The sequence below is a fragment of the Lampetra fluviatilis genome, chromosome 11, assembly GCF_964198595.1.
Source record: "Lampetra fluviatilis chromosome 11, kcLamFluv1.1, whole genome shotgun sequence".
Taxonomy (NCBI): domain Eukaryota; kingdom Metazoa; phylum Chordata; class Hyperoartia; order Petromyzontiformes; family Petromyzontidae; genus Lampetra; species Lampetra fluviatilis.
The window spans coordinates 981,168-1,006,524 of record NC_136285.1 but is presented as its reverse complement, the minus strand read 5'-3'; the positions used below and the strand labels follow the sequence as shown (position 1 = coordinate 1,006,524).

General features: G+C 45.8%; 1 protein-coding gene across 1 annotated transcript in view; it reads left to right on the top strand.

Annotated features, from left to right (window-relative positions):
• Window positions 1–25,357, top strand: part of LOC144934673 (complement C3) — a 238,628-nt gene that overhangs the window by 87,544 nt on the left and 125,727 nt on the right. The window contains exons 14-17 of the mRNA XM_078860724.1: window positions 8,611–8,763; window positions 13,126–13,255; window positions 19,143–19,211; window positions 19,741–19,938. Of these exons, the coding sequence (XP_078716850.1) occupies window positions 8,611–8,763; window positions 13,126–13,255; window positions 19,143–19,211; window positions 19,741–19,938 (550 nt within the window). The remainder of the gene's footprint in view (window positions 1–8,610; window positions 8,764–13,125; window positions 13,256–19,142; window positions 19,212–19,740; window positions 19,939–25,357) is intronic.

The window sequence follows — 25,357 nt, the reverse complement described above, 5'->3', positions numbered from 1 at the left end:
GGAATTAATCGGCACGTTTTTTCATGTGACAATTGTATTCATTGGCTATCGTGTGAAGGAGGGTTTACGACACTGATTTTATTCATACAACCTGACCCAAAAGTAACCAATTATAAAGAATATGCCTGAAATTTTCTATTTGAGTACTTAAACTGTTTATAAAACGCAGCACCTCGTTGTAGTTGCAGTACACTTCTCACGTGTGTAATGCGGGCGTAAACGACCTTCCGGATGTGACATCATGGGGGGAGGAGTTACGTCACGTGGGGGAGAGGGTTCAGGTCTATAAGGGGAGAAACCGGAAGAGGAAGGGGAGTGATTGGAGACTGGGAAAGAGTGAGGCCACGCAGGGCGGAGAGTGAGTGGGTGGCGAGATCGCCACATACACAGAGAACGAGGTTTGGCACCGTCGGCCAACGGTGACCGACCCCAGGGCAGCAGGAGCAGCGGCGGGGCTGCAAGGGGAATTCGGCAGCGGGAGTCTGCACAAAGAGTTCAGCAGCGGGTCTGCAAGGAGAGGGAGGAGGCTACGAGAACGACAGCAGCCTGGGGCTGCACGCAGAGGGTCTCTAGAGGAGTGCCGTGAGGGAAAGCATAAAGAACCCAAATAAAGGACACGGAGTCAGAGAGAAGCGTCCGAGTTCTTTATTACACTGGAGTCAGAAGTGTAACGGCATGGCAAAACAACTGAGAAAAAAGAATATTCCGTCTCCAGCATCGGCTTCATCTTCCGACGACGACGACCTTCCTCCAGCGGGGGACCTGACTCCGATGGAAGAGGAGATGCGTGCTGGGACAAGTGCGGGTCCGGGGGTCGAAGATGTCGCCGCGTCGGCGGACCCTTCTTCACCGCAGGACGCGGATTTGAGATGGAGTCAGATGGCGGAGCAACTTGAGGCGCTGAAAAACGTAGTGGCGCAGTTGTGTGAACTCGTCACGCCGAAGACGGCGTCGGGAGGAGACGTTGGTGGCCCGCAGGACTCCGCTTTGCCTTCGCTGTCAACGCCATCGGCCACGCGGCACGAAGACGCCATCTTGGGCGTGGCAGGCGAAGAAAGGCGGGAAGCCGCCATTTTGCGCCCTCCGCGGCGAAACGCCGCCATCTTGTCTACACCACGTTGCGACGCCATGTTGAACATGCCACCAGAAGAGTCATCGGCTGGTGAGGGCGCGCCAAGAAGTCGCAGTCGTCACTTAACAACTGTTAAAGAATTCTCCATCGGGGGCGATTGGAGTGCGTTCGCCTGCAGATTTTTGGCGGCGGTGCGCTCGGCAAGGTGGACTGACGCGGAGGCATTAGAGGTTCTGCCGACTCTTCTCGATGACGAGTCGGTTAGATTCTTTCGCTCTATAAAGGCCGCGAAGAAGAAAACATTGCGAGGTGTGTTCGACGAAATGGCAGACGCTTACGAGCCACTGGATGATGCCCATCGCTGGTTTGTTCAACGACAACGAGCACCCGAAGAGTCACCAGTGGCATATAGGGGCGCGGTGCTGGAGCTGGCTATGGCCGCATACCCGGAGACGGAGCCTGACCTGCTGGAACCTCTCATCTTTGGGAAGATGCTGGAGTTGTCCCGTGATCTCGGCATTCCTATGCCAGTGTGTGGTCATGAGAAGCTCACATCCCGGGCTGCGGCTAAATGTCTGGACGCCCAGTTTAACCTTCGCCGCTGGAAACAAGCTACGGCGTGGACGGGTGGACCCATCGTCGAGGGGGGAGCCTTGGGTTGGGACCCCAAGAAGGCAGTATACGTGCCTGACGAGAGGAGCCCGCAGGAGCTGTCAGCCGCCTCTGCTCCGTGGCCGGCCCGCGGTGGGCCGGGGCTGCGGGCTGCACCGCCGATACGGCCGCGTCGGGACGGGGTACCCGCCGCACGCCGCAACGACATCGATTGTTTCCGCTGTGGGCGTAAGGGCCATTACGCCAGGGACTGCTGGGCCCGCGTCCCTGGTCCGCCCCTGCAGGAGACCTCGACAGCGGATGCTCCAAGGAAGGATTCTCCAACACAGGCAAGTCGGTGCGCACCAGACACCCGGCAAGGCTTGACACCTCACTCATCACCATTGTCATGCGATCCGGGTGTTGTTAATAACGGGAGGCCATTGACTGCGCCTTGTTGCTCGGTAGCGCAGTGGCGTAAGTTGGCTCGGCGGGTTGTCGCGGCCGCTACCGGTTCATCCACTGTACCTGGGTCGATCCAAGGGGTGGACGTACGTATTTTGGAGGATTCCGGTGCGTCCGCGACCATTATTTCGGATGTAATATTCCATCTTTTGAACATCCCACCAGGGGCCGTGAGTCCTGCTTACGCTTCCTGCGTCGCTGCGAACGGGGGTAGCATGGGCATTGTGGGCCAGGTGGACGCTAACATATCTATCGGGGGAGTGTCGGCCTCGGGAATTGTGTTAATTTCGAGGTCCCTTGCGGTTCCTTGTTTGTTGGGAACTGATTTTCTGGCCAAAATGCCCATTCTAATTCGAATCAATGAAAATTGCATTGAATTACCGGAGGGCCGTAAAATTGCATTTCTACCGTCGCCCTGGGAGCGACCTGCTCCTGTCACCCAGGTGCAGGCGTTGTCCGAAGTATCTGTTGATATTCCATCTGGCTCACAGATGCTCATTCCCTTACGATATCGGAAGCCTGTGCCTGGTCGTCAAGGAGCTATTGGGGATTTGTTGTCGCCGTCCGCCACTATTACGGGCGGATTGGCGCTGGTTGGGGCACAAACTATTGTCCGGCCAGATCAGCAGCCGTTTTTTCAGGTGCTTAACGCGAGTACCGAAAGCGTGTGTGTGCCGGCCGGTACCGTTGTGGCACATGCCACTACGGCGTTTACAGCTCATGATGATCTGTCCGGCCGGGGTGTGGTTGGAGGTGTTTCAGACCCTGGAGCCGCAGATGATCGCTGGATCGCTGAATTGTGTGGGGAGAATTCTGCCCTTTCCGGCGAACAACGTTGTGCGATTCGTAAATTATTATTGAGTTATTCTGATGTGTTTAGCTCCGACGATTTGGACTTGGGACGCACCTCGTTGCTTTATCATCATATCGACACAGGGGACGCTGCCCCTATTTGGTTAAACTCGCATCGGATGAGTCCGGCTGAGCGAGAGCATGTTCGAGGGGCAGTGGATGACATGTTGGCTGCGGATATAATATCTCCGTCTAACAGCCCATGGGGCGCGCCCGTTGTTTTGGTTAGGAAGAAGGACGGCAAATTGCGATTTTGTGTAGATTTTCGTAAATTAAATAAAGTATCGGTAGCAGATGCGTACCCCCTGCCGCGTATGGACGATTCTCTCGATGCTTTGTCGGGGGCGAAGTTCTTTTCAACGCTAGATCTCTCTTCGGGCTTTTGGCAGCTTCCCCTTGACGAGTCCTCACGGGAGAAACTGCTTTCCGTACGCCGCAGGGGTTATTCCAATTTAACTGTCTTCCGATGGGGTTGAATGCGGCCCCTGCCACTTTTCAGAGGTTGATGGAGTTGGTATTAACAGGGTTGCAGTGGGAGACATGTCTGATATATCTAGACGATATCATCGTCTTCAGCCGCACATTTGACGAGCATTTACTGCGGTTGGAGGCTGTATTCACCAGGATGCGTTCTGCTAATTTGAAATTCAAGCCAAAAAAATGTCACCTACTGCAACACTCCGTACGTTACTTGGGGCACATCGTTAGTGCGGACGGGGTGGCCACGGATCCGGAAAAAACAGCGTGCGTCCGTGACTGGCCAACCCCGACCACGGTGGGGGATGTGCGTCGGTTTTTGGGGTTCGCCTCATATTATCGGAGGTTTGTTCCAAATTTTGCTACGATCGCGAGGCCTTTGCATCTCCTTACGGGAAAAGGACACAAATTTGCTTGGGGACCGCCAGAGGAGGCGGCGTTTCGAAGCCTGCGCGATCTATTGGCTACGGCGCCGACGTTGGATTATCCTGATTTTGAACATCCTTTCAATCTGGATACGGATGCGAGTGACACTGGCATTGGGGCGGTGTTGTCTCAGTCAAAAGGTGGTGTGGAACGCGTGGTGGCGTATGGCAGTCGGGTTTTGTCTCCCGCAGAAACCCGCTACTGCGTCACTCGCAGGGAACTTTTGGCTATTGTTTTTTTTCTCCGCCAATTTCGACCGTATCTCTACGGTCGTTCGTTAATTGTTCGCACGGATCATGCGGCCTTGCAGTATGCTCTTAAGATGGACCAACCATCCGGCCAGTTGGCGCGGTGGTTGGACACGCTGCAAGAATTTTCCTTCCAAATTCACCATCGGAAGGGTGTGCGTCACGCTAATGCGGACGCGCTTTCCAGGTTGCCGCGGCGATCCCCTTGCGCGTGTGCGTCGGGGACGCATAGGTGTGGACCGATTCAGCACCCCCCTCAGCCTGTCGCGCTGGCAGTTGAAGTGCCTGAAGCTCCGCTTGAGCCGGGACCGGTTGATGGGGGACCGGCTGATGGGATTTTGCGTCTCCCGAGGTCTGTGTGGATTCGGGAACAAATGTTGGACGATTCCTTGGTGACGTTACGTAAGCGACCTGTGAAGGCAAGTGGGGGACTCGGTGCGGGGGGTGTGCCGGAAACCGCTCTCCGTGATGGATTGCTGATGTGGAGGGAAGGGATACAGGAACGCTGGCGTCTTGTTGTACCGGCATCATTGCGGTACGAATTGATTAGGACTCTGCATTGTGACACGCTTTTACATCTGGGGGTGCAGAAGACCCTATTGACGCTGCAGCGAGATTACTATTGGCACGGCATGACGACGGATGTCGTCGGGCACGTTCGTGCGTGTCCTGATTGTGCCCGCCGGAAGCCACCTAAACATCCATATGTGCCGCCGATACAATCTATTCAGGTATCTCGAGTTAATGAATTGGTGGCGTTAGATATTTTGGGACCCTTTCTGCCATCCGCTAGGGGAAATAAATATTTGCTAGTTGGGGTGGAGTACCTCTCCCGCTGGCCGATGGCCTGGCCCTTGCCTGACCAGTCAGCGGCGTCTATCACGGACGCCTTTCTATTTGGGTAGGTTATGGACAAGGGGGCGCCGGAGAGGCTCCTTACAGACCAAGGCCGGAATTTTTCGTCTAAATTGTTGGGGGAGGTGTGTGCGGCTCTTGGAACTAAAAAGATACGGACATCTCCCTACCACCCACAAACGGATGGTATGGTTGAACGGCTAAATCGGACCCTGTCCGCCGTGTTGTGTCACATGGTTAGTGAAAAACAATCAGATTGGGATTTGCATATCCCTGGGGTGCTTTCAGCGTACCGGATGACGCCGCATGCGGCTACAGGATATTCGCCGTTTTTTCTTATGTACGGTCGTGAAAACGTACCGCCGATTAATGTGCAGTTGGGAACCGGAGCGAGGGGACCTGCTAAGCCTCTTCCGGAGTATATTCAGGACACCGTTCGCCGAGTCACTGTGGCGCGGGAAGGGGCCCGCATGGCTACGGCCAAAGCCCAGGCCCGGAACGAGCGGTGTGCTCGACGTTCAAAGGGGGAATGCCTCTGGAAAACGGGGGACCTGGCCTGGCTCCATTGCCCACAGGTGCGGCCAGGTACCTCCCCTAAGTTACATAAACCATGGCAAGGGCCGGTTCGCCTCATCGAGGTTCCCAACCCACAGTCGGCGCGTGTTCGCTTTGGATCTCGGCGTTGGTTCGTCCACACATCTCGGTTGAAACCGTACGTGGCCCCTCGACCGGATGCGTCATCTCCTGAGGTTGCCTTGCCGGGGTCTGTTGCTGCCGACTCGCCCTTGCCTGTGCCCGCTGACCTTGCAAGAGCGTCTGTCGTGCCTTTTACAGGCAAGCCGGCCGTGACGCAGCAAGGGAAAGGAGACTCAGCTCGGGGTGCGCCTACCACGACTGCGGAAGCTCTGAGTCCCGCAGCCCTTCCAACCCCGCCGCGGACGCGATCGCGGGACGCCTCTGACGCTGGGCCTTCGAGAATAGGGGACCGGGACGTTGCCAGGCCTCCAATAGCGACAGACGAACTTCAGCCTGTCGCTCTTAAAACCCTGCCACGTTCCCGCTCGGCGGGAGGGCCGCCGACCGTCCGGGACGGCCCGGCGACCCGCACTCGCTCGAAATCCCTCACATTTCGTTAACTTTTTTTTGTTGTGTTCTTGTTCTGTATTGTTGTTGTATGCTTCGTGTCCTTTAACGTATTCGGTCTTTTTCACTCGCATTACTTGTTGGAGTTGTTGTTCAGCCGAGGTCGGCTGGATTTTCTCTACGGGGGAGGGTGGTGTAATGCGGGCGTAAACGACCTTCCGGATGTGACGTCATGGGGGGAGGAGTTACGTCACGTGGGGGAGAGGGTTCAGGTCTATAAGGGGAGAAACCGGAAGAGGAAGGGGAGTGATTGGAGACTGGGAAAGAGTGAGGCCACGCAGGGCGGAGAGTGAGTGGGTGGCGAGATCGCCACATACACAGAGAACGAGGTTCGGCACCCTCGGCCAACGGTGACCGACCCCAGGGCAGCAGGAGCAGCGGCGGGGCTGCAAGGGGAGTTCGGCAGCGGGAGTCTGCACAAAGAGTTCAGCAGCGGGTCTGCAAGGAGAGGGAGGAGGCTACGAGAGCGACAGCAGCCTGGGGCTGCACGCAGAGGGTCTCTAGAGGAGTGCCGTGAGGGAAAGCATAAAGAACCCAAATAAAGGACACGGAGTCAGAGAGAAGCGTCCGAGTTCTTTATTACACGTGTATACAGCCGTGTGTATAATTATTACATCTACATCTTTTGGATGGTGAATATACATTTCATTATATCAATAGGCATTAATCTGCATATGTTCTCAAATCCGTGTCTTTCTCTTTCTTTGCCTCAATGTGATGCCGAATGTGCATCTTTTAGTGCCTCTGCACACTTTTCAGTTTTGTTCCATGTTGTCGTTCATGACAGCGTGTTTCCGAACCCCACATGTCATGCCTGAATATCTCTATATGAAGTAAATATGCATGTCCTTCTCGACATCATCTTCAACCGTGGTTATATTTAGATGCTGGGTAAAGAAGCATCATAACAACGATAATAATGATGAAATAAATATAACGCTTGTCCGTGTGAACTTCCCCCCTGATACGAGAGCGTACTCCGTGCATTTGGAGGGTACGTAGGAGGGGAGGTGTAACGTGAGCAAATGAACCCTGCTCCACGCTGTGGGATGCGGGTGATGTCATCACCCAAATGTGCACTGTGACATCACTGCAGTGCACCTGTAAGCCAGCCTGCCAGTAATGCAGAAAAAAAGTCAGCACAATCACTTACTATATCATACTAGGTGTTTTTCGGGGCACCTATGGTGCCCCTCACTAGCATTTGCGGCCTTCGGCCAGGAAAGTCACGAAAAAAATTGCACACGAACGATGCATTCACGCAAGCAGCCGAAGCTCTATTTTGTATTTTTAAAATGAAACATCTTTGAATTGTATTATGTTTTGAATTAGATAATTTTATCTCTTCATTAAAAGCTTGTATCATTTTACATCTGGAAGACTTAATTGAAAACGACATTTTGTGTGAATTATCTCTCGTCGTTAAGTAGATGGCCTTGCTGGGGGGGTTCGGTTCGATGCGGACTTTCACCTATTTGGGATTGTGGGATCGAGATAAGGCCACATAGAGCTGGCCGTGCGAGAAGACTGCCGTCTGCAGATCGTTTCCAACGTAATCGAACGTCTGTCCCTGCGCTTCCGTCGCTAATGCAGGGGGCGCGAAGGTTTGCAGTGCATGATAACGACAGAAAGTGCAGAGTTCATCACAGATATATAAAGTTGTGCGCTTATTAAAAGAGTATGATTGCACATAATAATACATTTGTAGTGGTGTTAACTACTCGCTGTTCGCAAACTGTGAGAGCAGATCGTAAACAAGGTTTTCCCGCTCGATCAAACGGTCAGGGTCAAATGGGGTGAGGTAAGATCCAAACCCAGATTGGGAAGGACCAATCAGAGGGTCCCACAAGGTGGCCGGGCCACGAACAGGTATAAAAGCCAGAGCGCTGAGAGCTCTGGAGGAGTTCTGCTACACGAAGACCCAAGTCGGCCGAAGACGTCTAGGACCCTGGACCAAGCCCTCCAGCCCTTATCAGGGCTAGGGCTCAGAGTAACCAGTGGTCGGGGAGAGATCCCCTAGGTCCAGCCAGAGGACGCTGGGAGAGCAGGGAGATTAGATAGCCTGCAAGGTCCGGAGGCTTGTACCTTCTGAGGGTAACGGGTGAGGGGACCATATACCCCTTAGTGTGATAGGGACTGTGTATTAAGATAATAAACAGTGTGTACCATAAAGAAGTTTAGAAGTCCGTCCTTACAACACTACACATTTATTAAACGGCAATACATATCGCAACAGAGTGTAATGCTATAGTTCACGTCCTGGTGCTGTGGATTGTTGCGTTACAAGATCGTGAGAGCTCGTGGTGGCTTGGCGAGGCCTTTATCCAGCAGTGGATTGACCATGGCAGATGACTACAATGCTGCTGTTTCCATGAACTTGATGGCAGCTGTACCATACACTATATTTCTGGTCGTATCATATTTGACAAATTTCATGTCATGAACATTTTTCCTAACGAGTTTGATATTTTCCCTCCTCAGGTGTCTATTTCATTAAAAGGCCGCCCCACATTGGAACCAAAGGCCATGCTAACTTTGGATTTGATTGGGGAACCTGATGCCAGAGTAGGTCTGCTCGCTGTCGATCAAGCCGTCTACGCTGTCAACCGTAAACACCGACTTACACAAGACAGGGTGTGTATTGACATTTGCATGGCACTGCCATTCTTACATTTGGTGTTCGTTCCATTCTTAAACCACGTGACTATGCTGAAGGGAGGGGGGCAGTGTTTACAGACGGATATAGTCTGTCAATAGTGGGATAATGTGGCTATATGCAATCCAAATTGAGTATTTTGTGGGTAATTCTGCACATTTGTCCCATGAGACCAGCAAACAATGGCCTACTCATTTAGATTGAAGTGAGGGGATGTTTAATGCCTGCTGTGAAGCAGACAGCATGCATGTAATTGGTAACGCACCCGCGGTGATATCCAGTATTTCTAACCATTTGGCAGACATAAGAGAAGATACAAATTTTGCAAGGCATGAAAGTGATAAAGTCCACAGAGAAAGTAGTTTTCTTTAACCGCGATGGAAAACTGGATTATGTCGTTGAGCATATATTTAATCTTCTTGGTTCTTTCGGTAAAGTCACGTAGAAGGGAAGTAATAAAATAATAAAAATAAAACATAATAAAATAATTCTCACGACGTTTCGGCTACAACGCAAGCAGCCGTCTTCAGATGAAGAATGAGACACTACCAAGCTAGGAGCTTATATATACGCTGGGTTGGAGGTGCAAGAAGAGCGCCTTAACAAAAAGAATGTGCGTATGAAGAGGAATTTAGCATATTCATGGGAAATGCGTAGGAGGTGGGCGGGGGGGTTTCAAAGTCATATTATGCCCATGCATTATGCAGGATCAGCAGCACCAAGGGAGGGTGTACGGAGTAGCATTAACAAAGGAAAGGAATGTTAATAGTATGTAGTTGCAGTTACTAAACAACCACGTAGAAAACTAAAGTATAAACTACATAAAAAACTAAAGTATAAACTGCATAGCACCATCAGTGTACTTACTATACTCTACAATAAGCTGAGTTACTAACAGTAAGTAATACATTACAATTCTACGTCGTAAAAATTATATAATATGCTTCCATCTAAACTGTATTCTCTACATCACACGAGAAAGGAGACCTGATGGTTCAATGAGCCACTCTGTCTACAGGAAAGCCACCCATACGGATGCTTACCTAAAACCGGATTCCCACCACCATCCATCCCAGAAGAATTCCCTCATCAAGACTCTATATCATAGAGCCCAATGCATCTCTGACCAGGAACACATTTCCAGTGAACTCAAACACGTACGCCAAGCTCTTAAGGCTCATGGTTACTCCGACTACACAATCCGCAAAGCCATCACTCCAACCATCAAGAAGGATCCTGTTGAGGAGCCTTTCAAGACCATCACCTTACCCTACATTGCTGGGGTCACAAAAAAGATCTCCAAAAAACCTAATTAAACACAAGATCCAGGTCCGATTCAACACAGTACACAAAATCCGTGATCTGGTACCGTCTGTAAAAGATGTGGTTCCAGACATACAGTACCCTGGCGTCTACAAACTAAGTTGCCTCTGTGGTAGCAGTTACATTGGGGAAACCAAAGGACGTGTCTCGGACCGCATCCGTGAACATAAAGCAGACCTTAAACACGGTAGGACAAACTCCTCAGCCGTGGAAGATCACTGTTACAACTCAGTGGGCTCACATGACATTGACTTCTCCAAGACAGAGGTTTTCTGCAAGCCATCTGGCTATCATGAGAGATTCGTTCAGGAGGCAATCCACATATACAAACACAGAGACAATTTCAACCGAGAAGATGGATTCTGGCTTAGCAATCATTGGAAGGACGTAATAAACCATTTCGGATCTTAACTGATTGTGTTCACGTTTACGGTGACTTTCAGACCGCGTTCCACTCACTGGCATTGTATTCTCCGCAGGGAATGGATTCTTTGCTCTGCTGCAAGTTTCCCACCACGACTCACCCATTGACACGACGGTCAATGGTACAGTGTATAATAACAAATAGTATAACATTTATATGCTTAATACAATGTACAAAGTAATATATAGTATCGTAATTGTATAGTAAACATATAGCAGTGTGATACACATTAGGGTGGGTAGAATAATACATAGTGTTATATTAAAATGTATAAGGTATAGGGTGGTTTATAGCAATACAATATATAATTTAATGTTGGGTTTGTCTATGGCAGTATATAGTACGGTGTAGACTCGTGTGATGTAAGAGAATAAAGTTTAGATGGAAGCATATTATATAATGTTTACGACGTAGAATTGTAATGTATTACTTGCTGTGAGTAACTCAGCTTATTGTAGAGTATAGTAAGTACACTGATGGTGCTTTGCAGTTTATACTTTAGTTTTTTTTCATGTAGTTTATACTTTAGTTTTCTACGTGGTTGTTTAGTAACTGCAACTACATACTATTAACATTCCTTTCCTTTGTTAATGCTACTCCGTACACCCTCCCTTGGTGCTGCTGATCCTGCATAATGCATGGGCATAATATGACTTTGAAACCCCCCCGCCCACCTCCTACGCATTTCCCATGAATATGCTAAATTCCTCTTCATATGCACATTCTTTTTGTTAAGGCGCTCTTCTTGCACCTCCAACCCAGCGTATATATAAGTTGCTAGCTTGGTAGTGTCTCATTCTTCACCTGAAGACGACTGCTTGCGTTGTAGCCGAAACGTCGTGAGAATTATTTTATTATGTTTTATTTTTATTATTTTATTACTTCCCTTCTACGTGACTTTACCGAAAGAACCAAGAAGATGAATTCCTGCAGTCACGAAAGCTTTAAATCGAAACATATATTTGATGTCTGAATTGATCCATGACAGAGTTATTTATGACTATGGAGGTGTGATAGTTGAACTGGAACTAGAAACCGGGTTTAACCATTCATTTTCTGGAAATATAACTCTAACCCATGTACAATGTGTTGCTCCGGCATTAAAATGTTATTTCAACCTGTAGCTGGGTTGTTAAAAGTAAAAATGGCCACGATCCCTCAGCCAATTCCCAGTTATAGCCTATTACGAGCTCTGTTTCATCTGATTCCATATGGCATCTTGTGCACATAGCTACAATACTCGACAGTCCGTTATTGTAGGGGGTGGAAACAAATGTTGTGTGTTGGGGTGGTGACATGGCCCAGCAGAAATTTGCAATTCGAACCCAGCTGGCTGCCTTGGTCAATACTGTGGTGTGTATTACCTATAAAAAATACTACGTGTTATCTGCTTTGCCAGGAATGTTAAGATCCCTTGACATCATTTGAAATTATTAAACAACTTTGCTCAAGCCACGTGTTCAAATTTGTCAAATTCAAAGAATAACACCTGCAATTGGGATTACACACAGCAACATCACCCCAGACCACGAAATGGCTTCAGATTATGTCTGTGAAACCGGTTTCATGATAGTTTCACGCTATAAGAATTGCACAAATACCATATGCACTAGTGACGATGATGACATTCTATTTGTTGATATAATTATCACAGCGATTGGGGTCAAGTGTAGGTGGCAGGGTGACACAGTGATAATTATCTTGATTGGAAGCTTTCGTGACTGCAGGAATCCATACTCTTTGTTTTTTTCGGTTAAGTCACGTAGGTATAAAATAAAATACATCACGACGTTTCGGGCACAACACAAGCGTCCATCATTACGATGATGATGGACGCTTGTGATGATGGACGCTTGTGTTTCGCCCGAAACGTCGTGATTTATTTTATATTATACCTACTTGACTTTACCGAAAGAACCAAAGAGTACAGTGATAATACTTGCATAGCAAGAAATCCTGGGTTTAATTCTCGACTCAGTTGCTTATCTGTGTGGAGTTTGTATGTTATGTCCCTGTTCTGCATGGGTTTCCTCTGGATTGTTTGGATTATTCACTTAAGCAAAATACATACAATGTAACTGGTATTGGCCACAACATTTCAATGCAGAAAATATGTTCACAAATTGGTCAATTTGGATTAAACATAGCAACATCATCCCCATACTGCAAATACTTGGAAGGACATTCCTGAAACGAGTTTTGAGATTCAGTGAGGTCTTCCTGGGTAAAAAAACATTATAATAAAAAATGTAATTGTGGTGGTGTGGATTTTGGGGGAGTGGTGACGCAGTGGTTAGTGCACTGCATTATGAACTCGGCGACCTGAGTTTGATTTCCACTAACGGTCAACACCAGTGATGATTATCTGAATCAGCCCTAGGTTTCCCCTCAGTTGACCCAGTTTCAAATGAGTACCTGGTGTGGTATGTGAAACATCGCCACTAAAGGGACGAAGGCAGCCGGGCATGGTGCTAGCAACGCACCACCCAATTGTGTACCATACCAGCCTTCATAGGCTCTAGCCAACAGAACTTGCCTCAACAGTCTGTTAAACACTATATTGTGGATTTTTGTTTCTGATGTGGATGTGAAGGTGTGGAAGGCAATGGAGACCTTCGATACAGGCTGCACAGCGGAGGGTGGCGCGGGAGCGCAGGGCGTCTTCTCGGACGCAGGCTTGGCTCTGATCACCAGCAAGGGCCTTAACACTACTGATCGATCCGGTGGGTCTTCGTAAAACTAAACATTCTCACAAAGAGTTTACTTCTTTTATTTTAGCATTTGGTGCACAGGAAAACCTCACCGAACGCAGAGGCCACGTTTCTGGAAAATGCCGTTTTGGGCAAATGTGGGTTCGACAAAAAATAGACCTCGTGGAAAAAATAGGCTTGCCTTCATGGGTCCGCAATTATCACCTTCTCTCTCTTTGTTTAACTAATTCTAAGTTATTTTATTCCCTTGGTATCACGTAAAATTTGTAAAACAGACACACACCAAACGTAGATAAAATAAAATATATGAGGACATATAATTAAATACAAGTGAAGCTGATTGTATTTACTGATGATAAATGACGATGGTGAACATGTTGGCGGGGGTCTGTTGAAGGGGGTTCACGGTGTTGAGAGACCCTCTCTCCAAGGTCATCATCAGGGTCAGTTGAGACCCCTAGGTGCATTCAGGAGAGTGTTTTGATGGAGGATCAGAGGAAGAGTTGGCTCGAGAGCTGATAGGCATTACCGTAGGTGAGGTTGAGCATTGCGACGATGGTGTTGGTGGTGGGGCTGACTGAGGTCGCGTGCTTCTTATGGTGGGGTCTGCCTTTGAAAAATACGTGGCGATGGACGTTTGTTTAGCTATCAATTGGAAACTTCTATAAATTGCTCTCTAGAGGTGTAATACAACTTTCACATCTCTCTGAAATTGTATGCTTATCTTCATGAAAGGTTATTTACTGTATCTATTGCTTATTCAAATCACAAAAAGCACTCGGATAATGCCTTTATTGTCATCTGACACCGAAGAAGTGGCTCTTCATCCTCTTCACTCTCACCAGATGGTTATTCAGTTGATTATATCAGGTCTTCCAGATCTTTCTCCCTGAGCTCAATATTTCTAGCCAAAGTGATGATCTTTATAACTTCACCAGGGACGTTTGGGAAACCATGGAAGTGTTTGACGATGTTCAGCAGCAATTTCCCCCAGAGCGAGTAAAGATTCGAACCTTTGATAGCATCTATTGACTCATTGATGTTAGTGATGCATTTGATTGTGTTATCATCATTCCAACAATCACCAACAGTGGCAGAAGGATCCCTTTCTAATGTATCAATTATGTCCTGGAATGTTCTGCGTGTGAAATATAACTTGAACGTGGCTACAACCCCTTGGTCAATTGTCTGCAAGAGAGTCGTTGTGTTGGGAGGCAAAAATGCCACATTCACATTTGATTGAGCAAATTGTATGCACTGGGGACGTTTTGGTGCATAATTATCAATGACAAAAATAATATTGAAAGATAAATATTGATTTCTTCAGTACTTTTCAACCACGTGAACGAAGCAGCTGTTCAATCAGTCTACAAATTGCTGAGAGGTGACCTAAGACCTCCGATTAGCTCTCCAAGTGACTGAATTATACTGCTTATTCTTGCCCTTCAGTGCTTGGGGGTTCAAAGACCAATACACCATCATTGTACTCTTAGGTTTTTTCCGGTAAAGTCACGTAGGTAATAAATAAATACAATTTATAAAAGTAAAATTAAAAATCACGACGTTTCGGAGGCAACACAAGCTTCCGTCTTCAGGTGGAACCATCACAGCACGCTTGCTGTATCAAGTAAAAGAGAAATTCCAAGAGACCCGGCCTTGTATATATATACTGGTTGAGGGGAGAGGAGCCAGGGTAGGCCCCTGGATAGGAGTTTTTTTTATCATGATAAGGTTCGTGCGGCTGAGGCTGCTGCTAGTCTACATAACAAAGGACTGAGCCTTTGTTATGTAGACTGGTTGAGAGGGAGAGGTGCCAGAGTTGTTAAGGTGCAGCTACTGCTACTGCTAATGGGACTGAGCCTTTGTTATGTAGATGGTAGAAGCAAAAAAGCAGGTCAGGAAGAAACAGCCTCTTGCTATGTTGCTGGGTGGGTAAAACTTAAAGCAGGAAACCAGCGTGTGAAAAAGAAGCTAAACATTATAAAACAAAACTGGCCGTCTATCAGTAAACTGTACGGTAACTAAAGAATAGTTGCCTATCAATAAGATGGTCCGAATATGTGTAGTTACATATTTTTTGCATGGTTAATAACATCGTTCCAAGGATTACTCAGTTTGCACCCATCATCACGGTTCAAATTATGTCTGTGTTTGTATATCTGGATGGCTTCGTGTACAAACCTTTGATGGTAGCCAGGAGGTTTGCAGAGTACCTTGGTCTCGGAAAAGACAATCTCATGAGAGCCCACAGCATTGTAGCAATGATCGGCAATGGCAGAAGAATTAGTTTTGCCGTGTTTCAGATCTGACTTGTGCTCGCGGACACGATCAGAGATATGAAGTTTCGTTTCTCCTATGTAACAATCACCACAGCTGCAACTCAGTTTGTAGAATCCAGGGTATTGTAAGTCAGGAAGGACATCTTTCACAGATGGAATTAGATCACGGATTTTATGTACTGTAATGAATCGGATTTGGATCTTATATTTGTTTAGAATTTTGCAGATCTTTTTGGTCACGCCTGCTATGTATGACAACGTGATAGTTTTGATCAGAGTTTCAAGTGGCTGTTTCTGTATGGTGGGAGAAACAGCTTGGCGGATGGTGCGGTCAGAGTATCCGTTCATCCTGAGGGCCCGATGTACATGTCTTAATTCACTGGCCAGGTGGTGTTGGTCAGAAATGCCATGATCTCTGTGGTATAGCGTTTTGATGAGATATTCTTTTGAGACGGGTGGTGGTGGGAATCAGGTTTCAAGTAGGAATATGTGTGGGTAGCTTTCCTGTAGACAGAATGTCCCAAGGATCCGTCAGGTCTCCTCTCAAACAGAATATTTAAGAATGGTAGTTTGCCATCTTTCTCCACTTCCATGGTGAATCTGATGGATGGGTGTCTGGAATTGATGTGGTCCAAGAAGTGGTTCAATGCTGGGAGGCCATGTGGCCAAATGACGAAAGTGTCATCCACATACCTCTTCCACAGGGAAGGATGCAGGGTGGATGTCTGGATGGCGTCTGATTCAAACTTTTCCATGAACATGTTGGCTATCACTGGTGACAAGGGGGAGCCCATAGGGGTACCCTCATTCTGTTTGTAGAAGGTGCCATTCCAGGTAAAATAAGTGTTGGTGAGGCAATGCCTAACCAGCGCAGATACATCCGAATTCAATCCATGTTGGACCAAGTTATTGTTAGGGTGTCAGGCACTGGGACTTTGGTAAACAGAGATACTATATCAAAACTGACGAGGATATCATCAGGAGATAGTACCATGTCCTTGACCATAGAGACTAATTGGGTGGAGTTGAGTACTGCCGAAGAGGTCTTGCCTGTGAAGGGAAGCAGAGTATCTGATAGAAAACGGGCTAGTTTGTAGGTAGGAGAGTTGATCGTCGACACGATGGGTCGTAGCGGGGTGCCTTCTTTATGGATCTTGGGAAGACCATAGAGTCTGGGAAGTCTTGCCGCCGATGGTTATAGAGAGGGACGTTTGGTTGTTTCGATTAGGGAAGTCGAACTGATGATGATCTTGTTAGTTTTTGTCGTTAGGCTGTTAGTAGGATCGCTTTTAATTTTGGAGTAACTCCAATAAGTAGGTCCATTAGCAGTACCCACTCCTTAACAGCTCTGGCACCTCCCCCTCTCAAACAGTCTACATAACAAAGGCTTAGTCCTTTGTTATGTAGACTAGCAGCAGCCTCAGCCGCACCAACCTTATCATAATAAAAAAACTCCTATCCAGGGGCCTACCCTGGCTCCTCCCCCCTCAACCAGTATATATACAAGGCCGGGTCTCTTGGAATTTCTCTTTTACTTGATACAGCCCGCGTGCTGTCACGGTTCCACCTGAAGACAGAAGCATGTGTTGCCTCCGAAACATCGTGATTTTTTATTTTACTTTTATTTAAAAAAAAAATGTACCTACATGACTCTACCGAAAAAACCTAAGAGTATGAATCCTTGCAGTCACGAAAGCTTCAAAACTAGAATTAACACCATCATTGGTATCATCATGAAGTCCCCGATGCATTTGTACAAAAAATAAGAGTTGTTCACTCTTTGGCAGTCTCAAATTCTGGAGTTGTTTTCTTGTTTTTAGATATGAACATTTTATTAGACATCCTCTTCCAATACAGCATTGCATGTTTGTTGAGGCTTATCCTCCCCCTTGTCGATAATTGGTTTAACATCATCTGGGATGTTCTTTGTGGCCTCGTAGTCAGCTAATACAGATTCCTCAAGCAACTTCACGTTACATAGGATGAATCTTTTTTTTCTCAAACCTTATTCTCTTTATTCTGAAACCTGTCTACTGGCCCCAAATTTAGAGTTACTGGTAGCACTTTAAACTTTAATTTATTTCAAAACATGGCCATGAAGGTGGCTAGCCTTCTACCTTACCACTGCACCAATGAGAGGCACTTTGTGTCTGATCTTTGATCCACAAATTGAAGGTCCTTTCCATTTTCTCTATTAATGAATCACGTCTAACAACAAAAATACTTAATTGTTTTTTTACCCTTTTATCTGGCAACAAAACTGACACCTTTTTTACAAGGAGTCATGTTTGCATTGATCACAATACCTGCGGTCGGAATGCAAACAAAAAAAACAACTCTGATAATGTATGCACTGTCCTTAAAATTGATTGGTCCACACCCCAGACAGCTTTTATTAGAGCCTAGTCTCACATAGTGTTGGACTAGATGACGCCAAAAGGTGCAAAACTCAAAGACAATACACCATCAGAGTATGAGAACTCGGGTAAGCATTTACACCATTGGAACCTCCTTTGCCAGTAGCAAAATATGATAATTGTTTTTTTACCCTTTTATCTGTCAACAAAACTGACACCTTTTTATTACAGTGTGTCAGGAAATTATTGATTGGTAATGCCAATGGCTGAGCCATCTGCTCACCACTGTGCTGGCGACCTGTGCTGCGATGCTGAATTGATTGGCCCGTTGTGCATGCTGATGGTTTAATCCTACCCTTTAAAAGTGGAGTCGTCCCATGTGAATGTGTGGACATGCCATGAAGAATAACGGGAGTTGAGTAAGATCATTGGGGTGGAAGATGGCAGCCTTCACTCGGCCCACTCTGTTAAGTGAGAAATCACGACTCATTCCATCAACCCAGTGGCCAAACATTGATCAACGATCTCCCAGTTTCCAGAGCAACAACAACTCAAGACACCAGAACGGCCCTCTTTTCCAGGGTCAAAGACACTTTCAGATAGGTCCTCCAATTCAACATTCAGGATCTATACATTGGTGACTTTAACAGCCACCACATTCTGTGCGGCTATAGAGCAAATTAACCTGATAGAGAAGACCCCAAAAGACTGGACTACTGCGGTAGATCTGCAACAGGCCTTCGATACCAAACAGTGAGCAACTGTCTAACTGCTCTCACTAGAAATACAACTATAACCCGGACATTACCATTGTTTCCAAAGATCAAAGTGAAATCGTGCTGTATGCATCCTGCAAAATACTCCTAAAATTTCTTAACCGCTAACATAGGCCCACGATTTGTGACAGTCAACACACTGCCACAAGGCTCAGTATTCACGCCAGTGCTCTGCAATGTTTGCACGAGTGACAAAGTAGTGCAAATTTGCATGTATGGATGACCTTACCCTGGCACCACAAGCAGCCACCTTCCATTACATCGAGTCCATGCAGGGTTATTTTCAGAAACTGGTCCAGAAACTGGCAAGCACAAGCTGAGGAGCATCTGCATTTGTGTTACAGACAATAGCAAAGGCCGTTGTGTATTGCGTAGATTAAACTTGTGCAGCACCGATTAGGAAGAGAAATAACCACACTCTTTGTAGTTCCCACGATGACTGTGTTTTACTGTATAATTACATTCCCATTGAAATGCTTCTTTGCAGAAATCGGGTGTCCAAAAGTGCCCTCAAGAAAACCAAGACAGCTCTCAATGTTGCAGATCAGGAGGGAAGGTATGAGATGAATTGTTTCACCAGAACAACCATTTTAATGACTTCGCAGCAAGGGGGGGGGGGTGGGGGTGGGGAGAATACCATATTTAAAAGTAGGTGTAGTGGCTGGTACCCCTGGGTAATATAACATAATAGTAATATATAATAATGCAGTGTAATGTGGCATTTTCAATATACGATTCTGTATATATGTGGATAATCGTGAGTAATGTATATGAATGTGAGTAATGTTATTGTTTTATCCCAAACACTTTATGACCATGCCCACGTCCAGACATTATACTGCCAAGCAGTGCAAGTCAGCATTCCAAACAAATTTTAGGATTCTTACAAAATACTTTTCAAATGTTCACGAGTAATATATCAATGTGTGATAATATTTAACACGCCTGGTTAGTGTGGAAGAGTAGGCCAACATATCCTCTTGAGAGTCTCTCTAGAGCTCTGTCAAGTGGAGGCCTTTCCATCAGCGAATATCAGTATGCAGTTCCAGGGCTGTGCTTGTAATTGTAACTTTACATTTTTCTAGCGGAAAAATACACTCAAGAATTTCGCAAATGCTGCGTGGATGGTTTGAAGATGAGCCCCACTGGCCAGGGATGTGAAGAACGTCTGAAGCGTGTCACAGGCCCAAAGGAATGTGTTGATGCCTTTCTTCAGTGTTGCAAGAAAGCAGAAGAGTACAGGAAATCCGAAAGCCTCGGTGCCAAGACCGTTTTGAGGCGGAGTAAGATTCACGCATGCCAAAACACGCCGGCTTCCATTGCACATTTAGTGACAGTTTCAAGAACACTAGTGTACTCTATGAGCACTTAAAACAAAGTTTGTTGAGCCCAGGTCCAAATGGCAAAAACCTTAAACAGTTGGCCCCTAAAAGCACTACCAAAGTTGTAATAGAAAATAGTTCACAAACATGTTTCTTTTCGCATTGGGCAAGATTATAACTAATTCTAAAAAAAAAGATTTGAAGGAATTCCAAAATGGAGAAGTGCGAGAAAAGAAGCATAAAGATAAGTGCTGTGACCTGAAGTGTGGTGAGTGAGTGGCCGGATGACCGTGTTGTTGTGATCTGCAGTGTAGTGGTTGAACACAGTGTGGATGATTGAAAACGGTCAGTCTGGTAGACCGAGTCCTCAACATAGGTGGAGGAATAAATGAGTGAAGTTAATTGGAACATCCACCATGGTAGCAGTGATCGAAGAGTGATAAGGGGGCGACTGACCACCGGTGAGCGAGTGGTTGGAGTGAGTCGGTGGGTGCACAGTGGGTGTTGCATCATTAGTCACCCTGACTGCTTTGCCATGAATTCCATCAAGTCAAGTGCAGTGAGGTAGAAACTTGTTCTCTCATATTTTTCCAATTATAATCTTGAAGTTTATTATTTTTAACAGTCAACTCTCAATGATCTGCATTGTGGTGTGACCCATGTAAACCGAGAACACAGATAATGCAAAACGAATTATCTGGAGATTCTGTTGTGTTGGCAGTGGTTCTGCAGAATCATTTTGTCATTGTTTGAAGTTTATATATTTTCCCCCTTTTCTGCAAACTGAAAGTGTGTGAGTGGAGTTTGTATGTTCTCCCGCTTGTTGTGCAGAGTAAAAATGTGTGGAGTTTGATGTTTTCACCCTATTCAGCAGAGTGAAAGTGAGTGCGTTGGAGTTTGTATGTTCTCCCCCTGGTCTACAGAGTGAAATTAAGTGCGTGTAATTTTATGTTCTCCCCCTGCTCTGCAGAGTGAAAGTGAGTGCGTGGAGTTTTTTATGTTCTCACTGTGCTGTGCAGAGTGAAAGTGGAGTTTGTGTGTTTTCACCCTGATCTGCATGGGTTTCTCCCATTTCTCCGATTTCCTCCCATAACTAAAAACACATACATTGTAACTGCTATTGGCCAAAACATCCGAATGCTGAAAGGTTACCCGCAAATTACTCATTTTGTTTACACAAAGCAGCAACATTGCCCCCAACTACGAAAACTTGGCAGGACCCTCCTTGAGACTCACTGAGGTGTTGCTACGTGCCATGGTGGCAAGATGTTAACTACCTCGACTGATATAAAGGAGGTAGTGGGTTCGATTCAGACCCTGATGCCTGTATATTTGGATTCATACTCTTTGGTTTTTTCGGTAAAGTCACGTAGGTAAAGTAAATAAATATATAAAACACACGACGTTTCGGGCGCAACACAAGCGTCCTTCTTCAGGTGGGGACAACTTAGCAAAAGCACACCGCTTCAGTGTGTCCCAGAGGTGGCTGTGAAGAGTAATTATATAGTCGCGGGGGGATGGGGGGAGGGGGGCATGGTGAGTGTGGGGGCGGGGTATGGGCTGGGAGGTAGCGTTGTGTACCCCGAGCAACGATTGGAGTTCAAACTGAGGATTTGTATTGTAGATGGTGGAAGTAGATAAGCCGCCTTTTGTTATGCTGCCGGTTAAACTAGTAACGCATAGAGTTCAAACTGAAATATGCAGGCTAAAAACAACGTGTGGCAATGTGGGGTAACAGACTGGGAGTATGGATACGTTTATAAAATGTAGTCTAAACTAGCTGTCTAGCAATCTTAATTTTGGAGCTTTCGTGACTGCAGGAATTATTATTTGGTTCTTTCGGTTAAGTCACGTCTAAAGATAAAATAATAAATAAATAAAATAGCATATTACGACGTTTTGATTGCAACACAAGCAATCATCATCAGGCATAAAAGAAATAGCAACAAAAATCTAACTAGAAAACTATAGACAGACATACAAGCAGACAGACATCACAAGGACACACAGAGAGAGGACACATATCGGCACAAAGAGAGAGGTCGTTTCTGTGACGGTGCCTTAAATATAGAGAGGGGGGCGGGGGCGGAGAGAGGGAGGGGGTAGAAAAAAAATTAGCATATCAATGAGTGGACGGCAACGTGATGCTGCTGCAAGTAAGATGACGATGCGGCACGGCACGCAAGCTTGAAAATTAGGAGAAAGGCACACTAAAATTAAATAACCTAGTAGAATATCGAAATGTAATGTAATGCAACACAGAGAGTCGGTCAACACACAATTAACGCATAGCCCGGTTAATTACGTATTTAAAAGATTGCTAAGTTAGAATTTAAGTGTGAAAATTCCAAAGAGAGTACACAGGCAGAGAGAACAAATAGCCAGAGAGAGAGAAAAAATATAAGCTTAAAACTTCCCCGTAGAAGTGGTTCAATCTTAATTTTGGAGCTTTCGTGAATGCAGGAATTATTCTTTGGTTCTTTCGGTTAATGTCACGTCTAAAGATAAAATAATAAATTAAATAAGAGCATATTACGACGTTTAGATTGCAACACAAGCAATCATCATCAGGCATAAAAGAAATAGCAACAATAATCTAACTAGAAAACTATAGACAGACATACAAGCAGACAGACATCACAAGGACACACAGAGAGAGGACACATATCGGCACATAGAGAGAGGTTGTTTCTGTGACGGTGCCTTAAATATAGAGAGGGGGGCGGGGGCGGAGTTTTCACACTTAAATTCTAACTTAGCAATCTTTGAAATACGTAATCAACTGGGCTATGCGTTAATTGTGTGTTGACCGACACTCTGTGTTGCATTACATTACATTTCGATATTTTACTAGGTTATTTAATTGTAGTGTGTATTTCTCCTGATTTTCAAGCTTGCGTGCCGTGCCGCGTCGTCATCTTACTTGCACCAGCATCACGTTGTCGTCCACTCATTGATATGCAAATTTTTTCTCTGCCCCCTCCCTCTCTCCGCCCCCGCCCCCTCTCTATATTTAAGGCACCGTCACAGAAACGACCTCTCTTTTTGTGCCGATATGTGTCCTCTCTCTGTGTCCTTGTGATGTCTGTCTGCTTGTATGTCTGTCTATAGTTTTCTAGTTAGATTTTTGTTGCTATTTCTTTTATGCCTGATGATGATTGCTTGTGTTGCAATCAAAACGTCGTAATATGCTATTTTTTAATTTATTATTTTATCTTTAGACTGACTTAACCGAAAGAACCAAAGAATAATTCCTGCAGTCACGAAAGCTCCAAAATTAAGATTGCTAGACAGCTAGTTTAGACTACATTTTATAAACGTATCCATACTCCCAGTCTGTTACCCCACATTACCACACGTTGTTTTTAAATATTTTATATTAAGTTCGCTTGCTTGCTTGCATGTTTGCTTGCTTGCTTACGACCGTGCAAATCTTTCGGTCGTTTTTTAACCCACTTCCCGTGATCCAATCGAGCTGACATTTTCCACACAGACTCGTTGTGCGAGACAATTAATGCTCGTGAAACATTTTTTCAAAAATTTTACACTTTTTAGGCAAAAAAAAATAATTTTACATTTATTCAAATACAACTCATTCATGGCTTTGGCTGAATGTCACAGTGTAGGAGCCCAGAGCGTAACCCCTCCACAGGCCGTGGCGGAGTAGCGCAGTTGGTAGCGCCCTTGCTTCCTATGCCAAAGGTCGCGGGATCGATCCCCGCGTCCTCCACAGGCGAATATATTTTTAAATCCTTTATATTAAGTTCACTTGCTTGCTTAGGACCGTGCAAATCTGTCGCTCGTTTTTAACCCACTTCCCGTGATCCAATCGAGCTGACATTTTCCACACAGACTCGTTGTGTGTGACAATTAATTTTCGTTAAAAAAAATTCCAAAATTTTGCTCTGTTTAGGGAAAACAAATTAAATATTTAATTACCAAATGCTTAATACTGGCAGACAATCATCTGACCCATAGGTGGCAGCCATCTCAAGCCAGAGGACGAGAAGACTCTAGCCGCCACGCATATAAAGGATTTATAGTGAAAAACTTTGTTTTTACGGGTTTACTTATTAGCCTGCATATTTCAGTTTGAACTCTATGCGTTACTAATTTACCCGGCAGCATAACAAAAGGCGGCTTATCTACTTCCACCATCTACAATACAAATCCTCAGTTTGAACTCCAATCGTTGCTCGGGGTACACAACGCTACCTCCCAGCCCATACCCCGCCCCCACACTCACCATGCCCCCCTCCCCCCATCCCCCCGCGACTATATAATTATTCGTCACAGCCACCTCTTAGACACACTGAAGCGGTGTGCTTTTGCTAAGTTGTCCCCACCTGAAGAAGGACGCTTGTGTTGCGCCCGAAACGTCGTGTGTTTTATATATTTATTTATTTACTTTACCTACGTGACTTTACCGAAAAAACCAAAGAGTATGAATCCAAATATACAGGCATCAGGGTCTGAATCGAACCCACTACCTCCTTTATATCAGTCGAGGTAATTAACATCTTGCCACCATGGCACGTAGCAACACCTCAGTGAGTCTCAAGGAGGGTCCTGCCAAGTTTTCGTAGTTGGGGGCAATGTTGCTGCTTTGTGTAAACAAAATGAGTAATTTGCGGGTAACATTTCAGCATTCGGGGGGCGGGGGCGGAGTTTTCACACTTAAATTCTAACTTAGCAATCTTTGAAATACGTAATCAACTGGGCTATGCGTTAATTGTGTGTTGACCGACACTCTGTGTTGCATTACATTACATTTCGATATTTTACTAGGTTATTTAATTTTAGTGTGTATTTCTCCTGATTTTCAAGCTTGCGTGCCGTGCCGCGTCGTCATCTTACTTGCACCAGCATCACGTTGTCGTCCACTCATTGATATGCAAATTTTTTCTCTGCCCCCTCCCTCTCTCCGCCCCCGCCCCCCTCTCTATATTTAAGGCACCGTCACAGAAACGACCTCTCTCTTTGTGCCGATATGTGTCCTCTCTCTGTGTGTTCTTGTGATGTCTGTCTGCTTGTATGTCTGTCTATAGTTTTCTAGTTAGATTTGTGTTGCTATTTCTTTTATGCCTGATGATGATTGCTTGTGTTGCAATCGAAACGTCGTAATATGCTATTTTTTTATTTATTATTTTATCTTTAGACGTGACTTAACTGAAAGAACCAAAGAATAATTCCTGCAGTCACGAAAGCTCCAAAATTAAGATTGAACCACTTCTACGGGGAAGTTGTAAGCTTATCTTTTTTCTCTCTCTCTGGCTATTTGTTCTCTCTCTACAATTCTACGTCGTAAAAAATATATAATATGCTTCCATCTAAACTTTATTCTCTTACATCAAACGAGTCTACACCGTACTATATACTG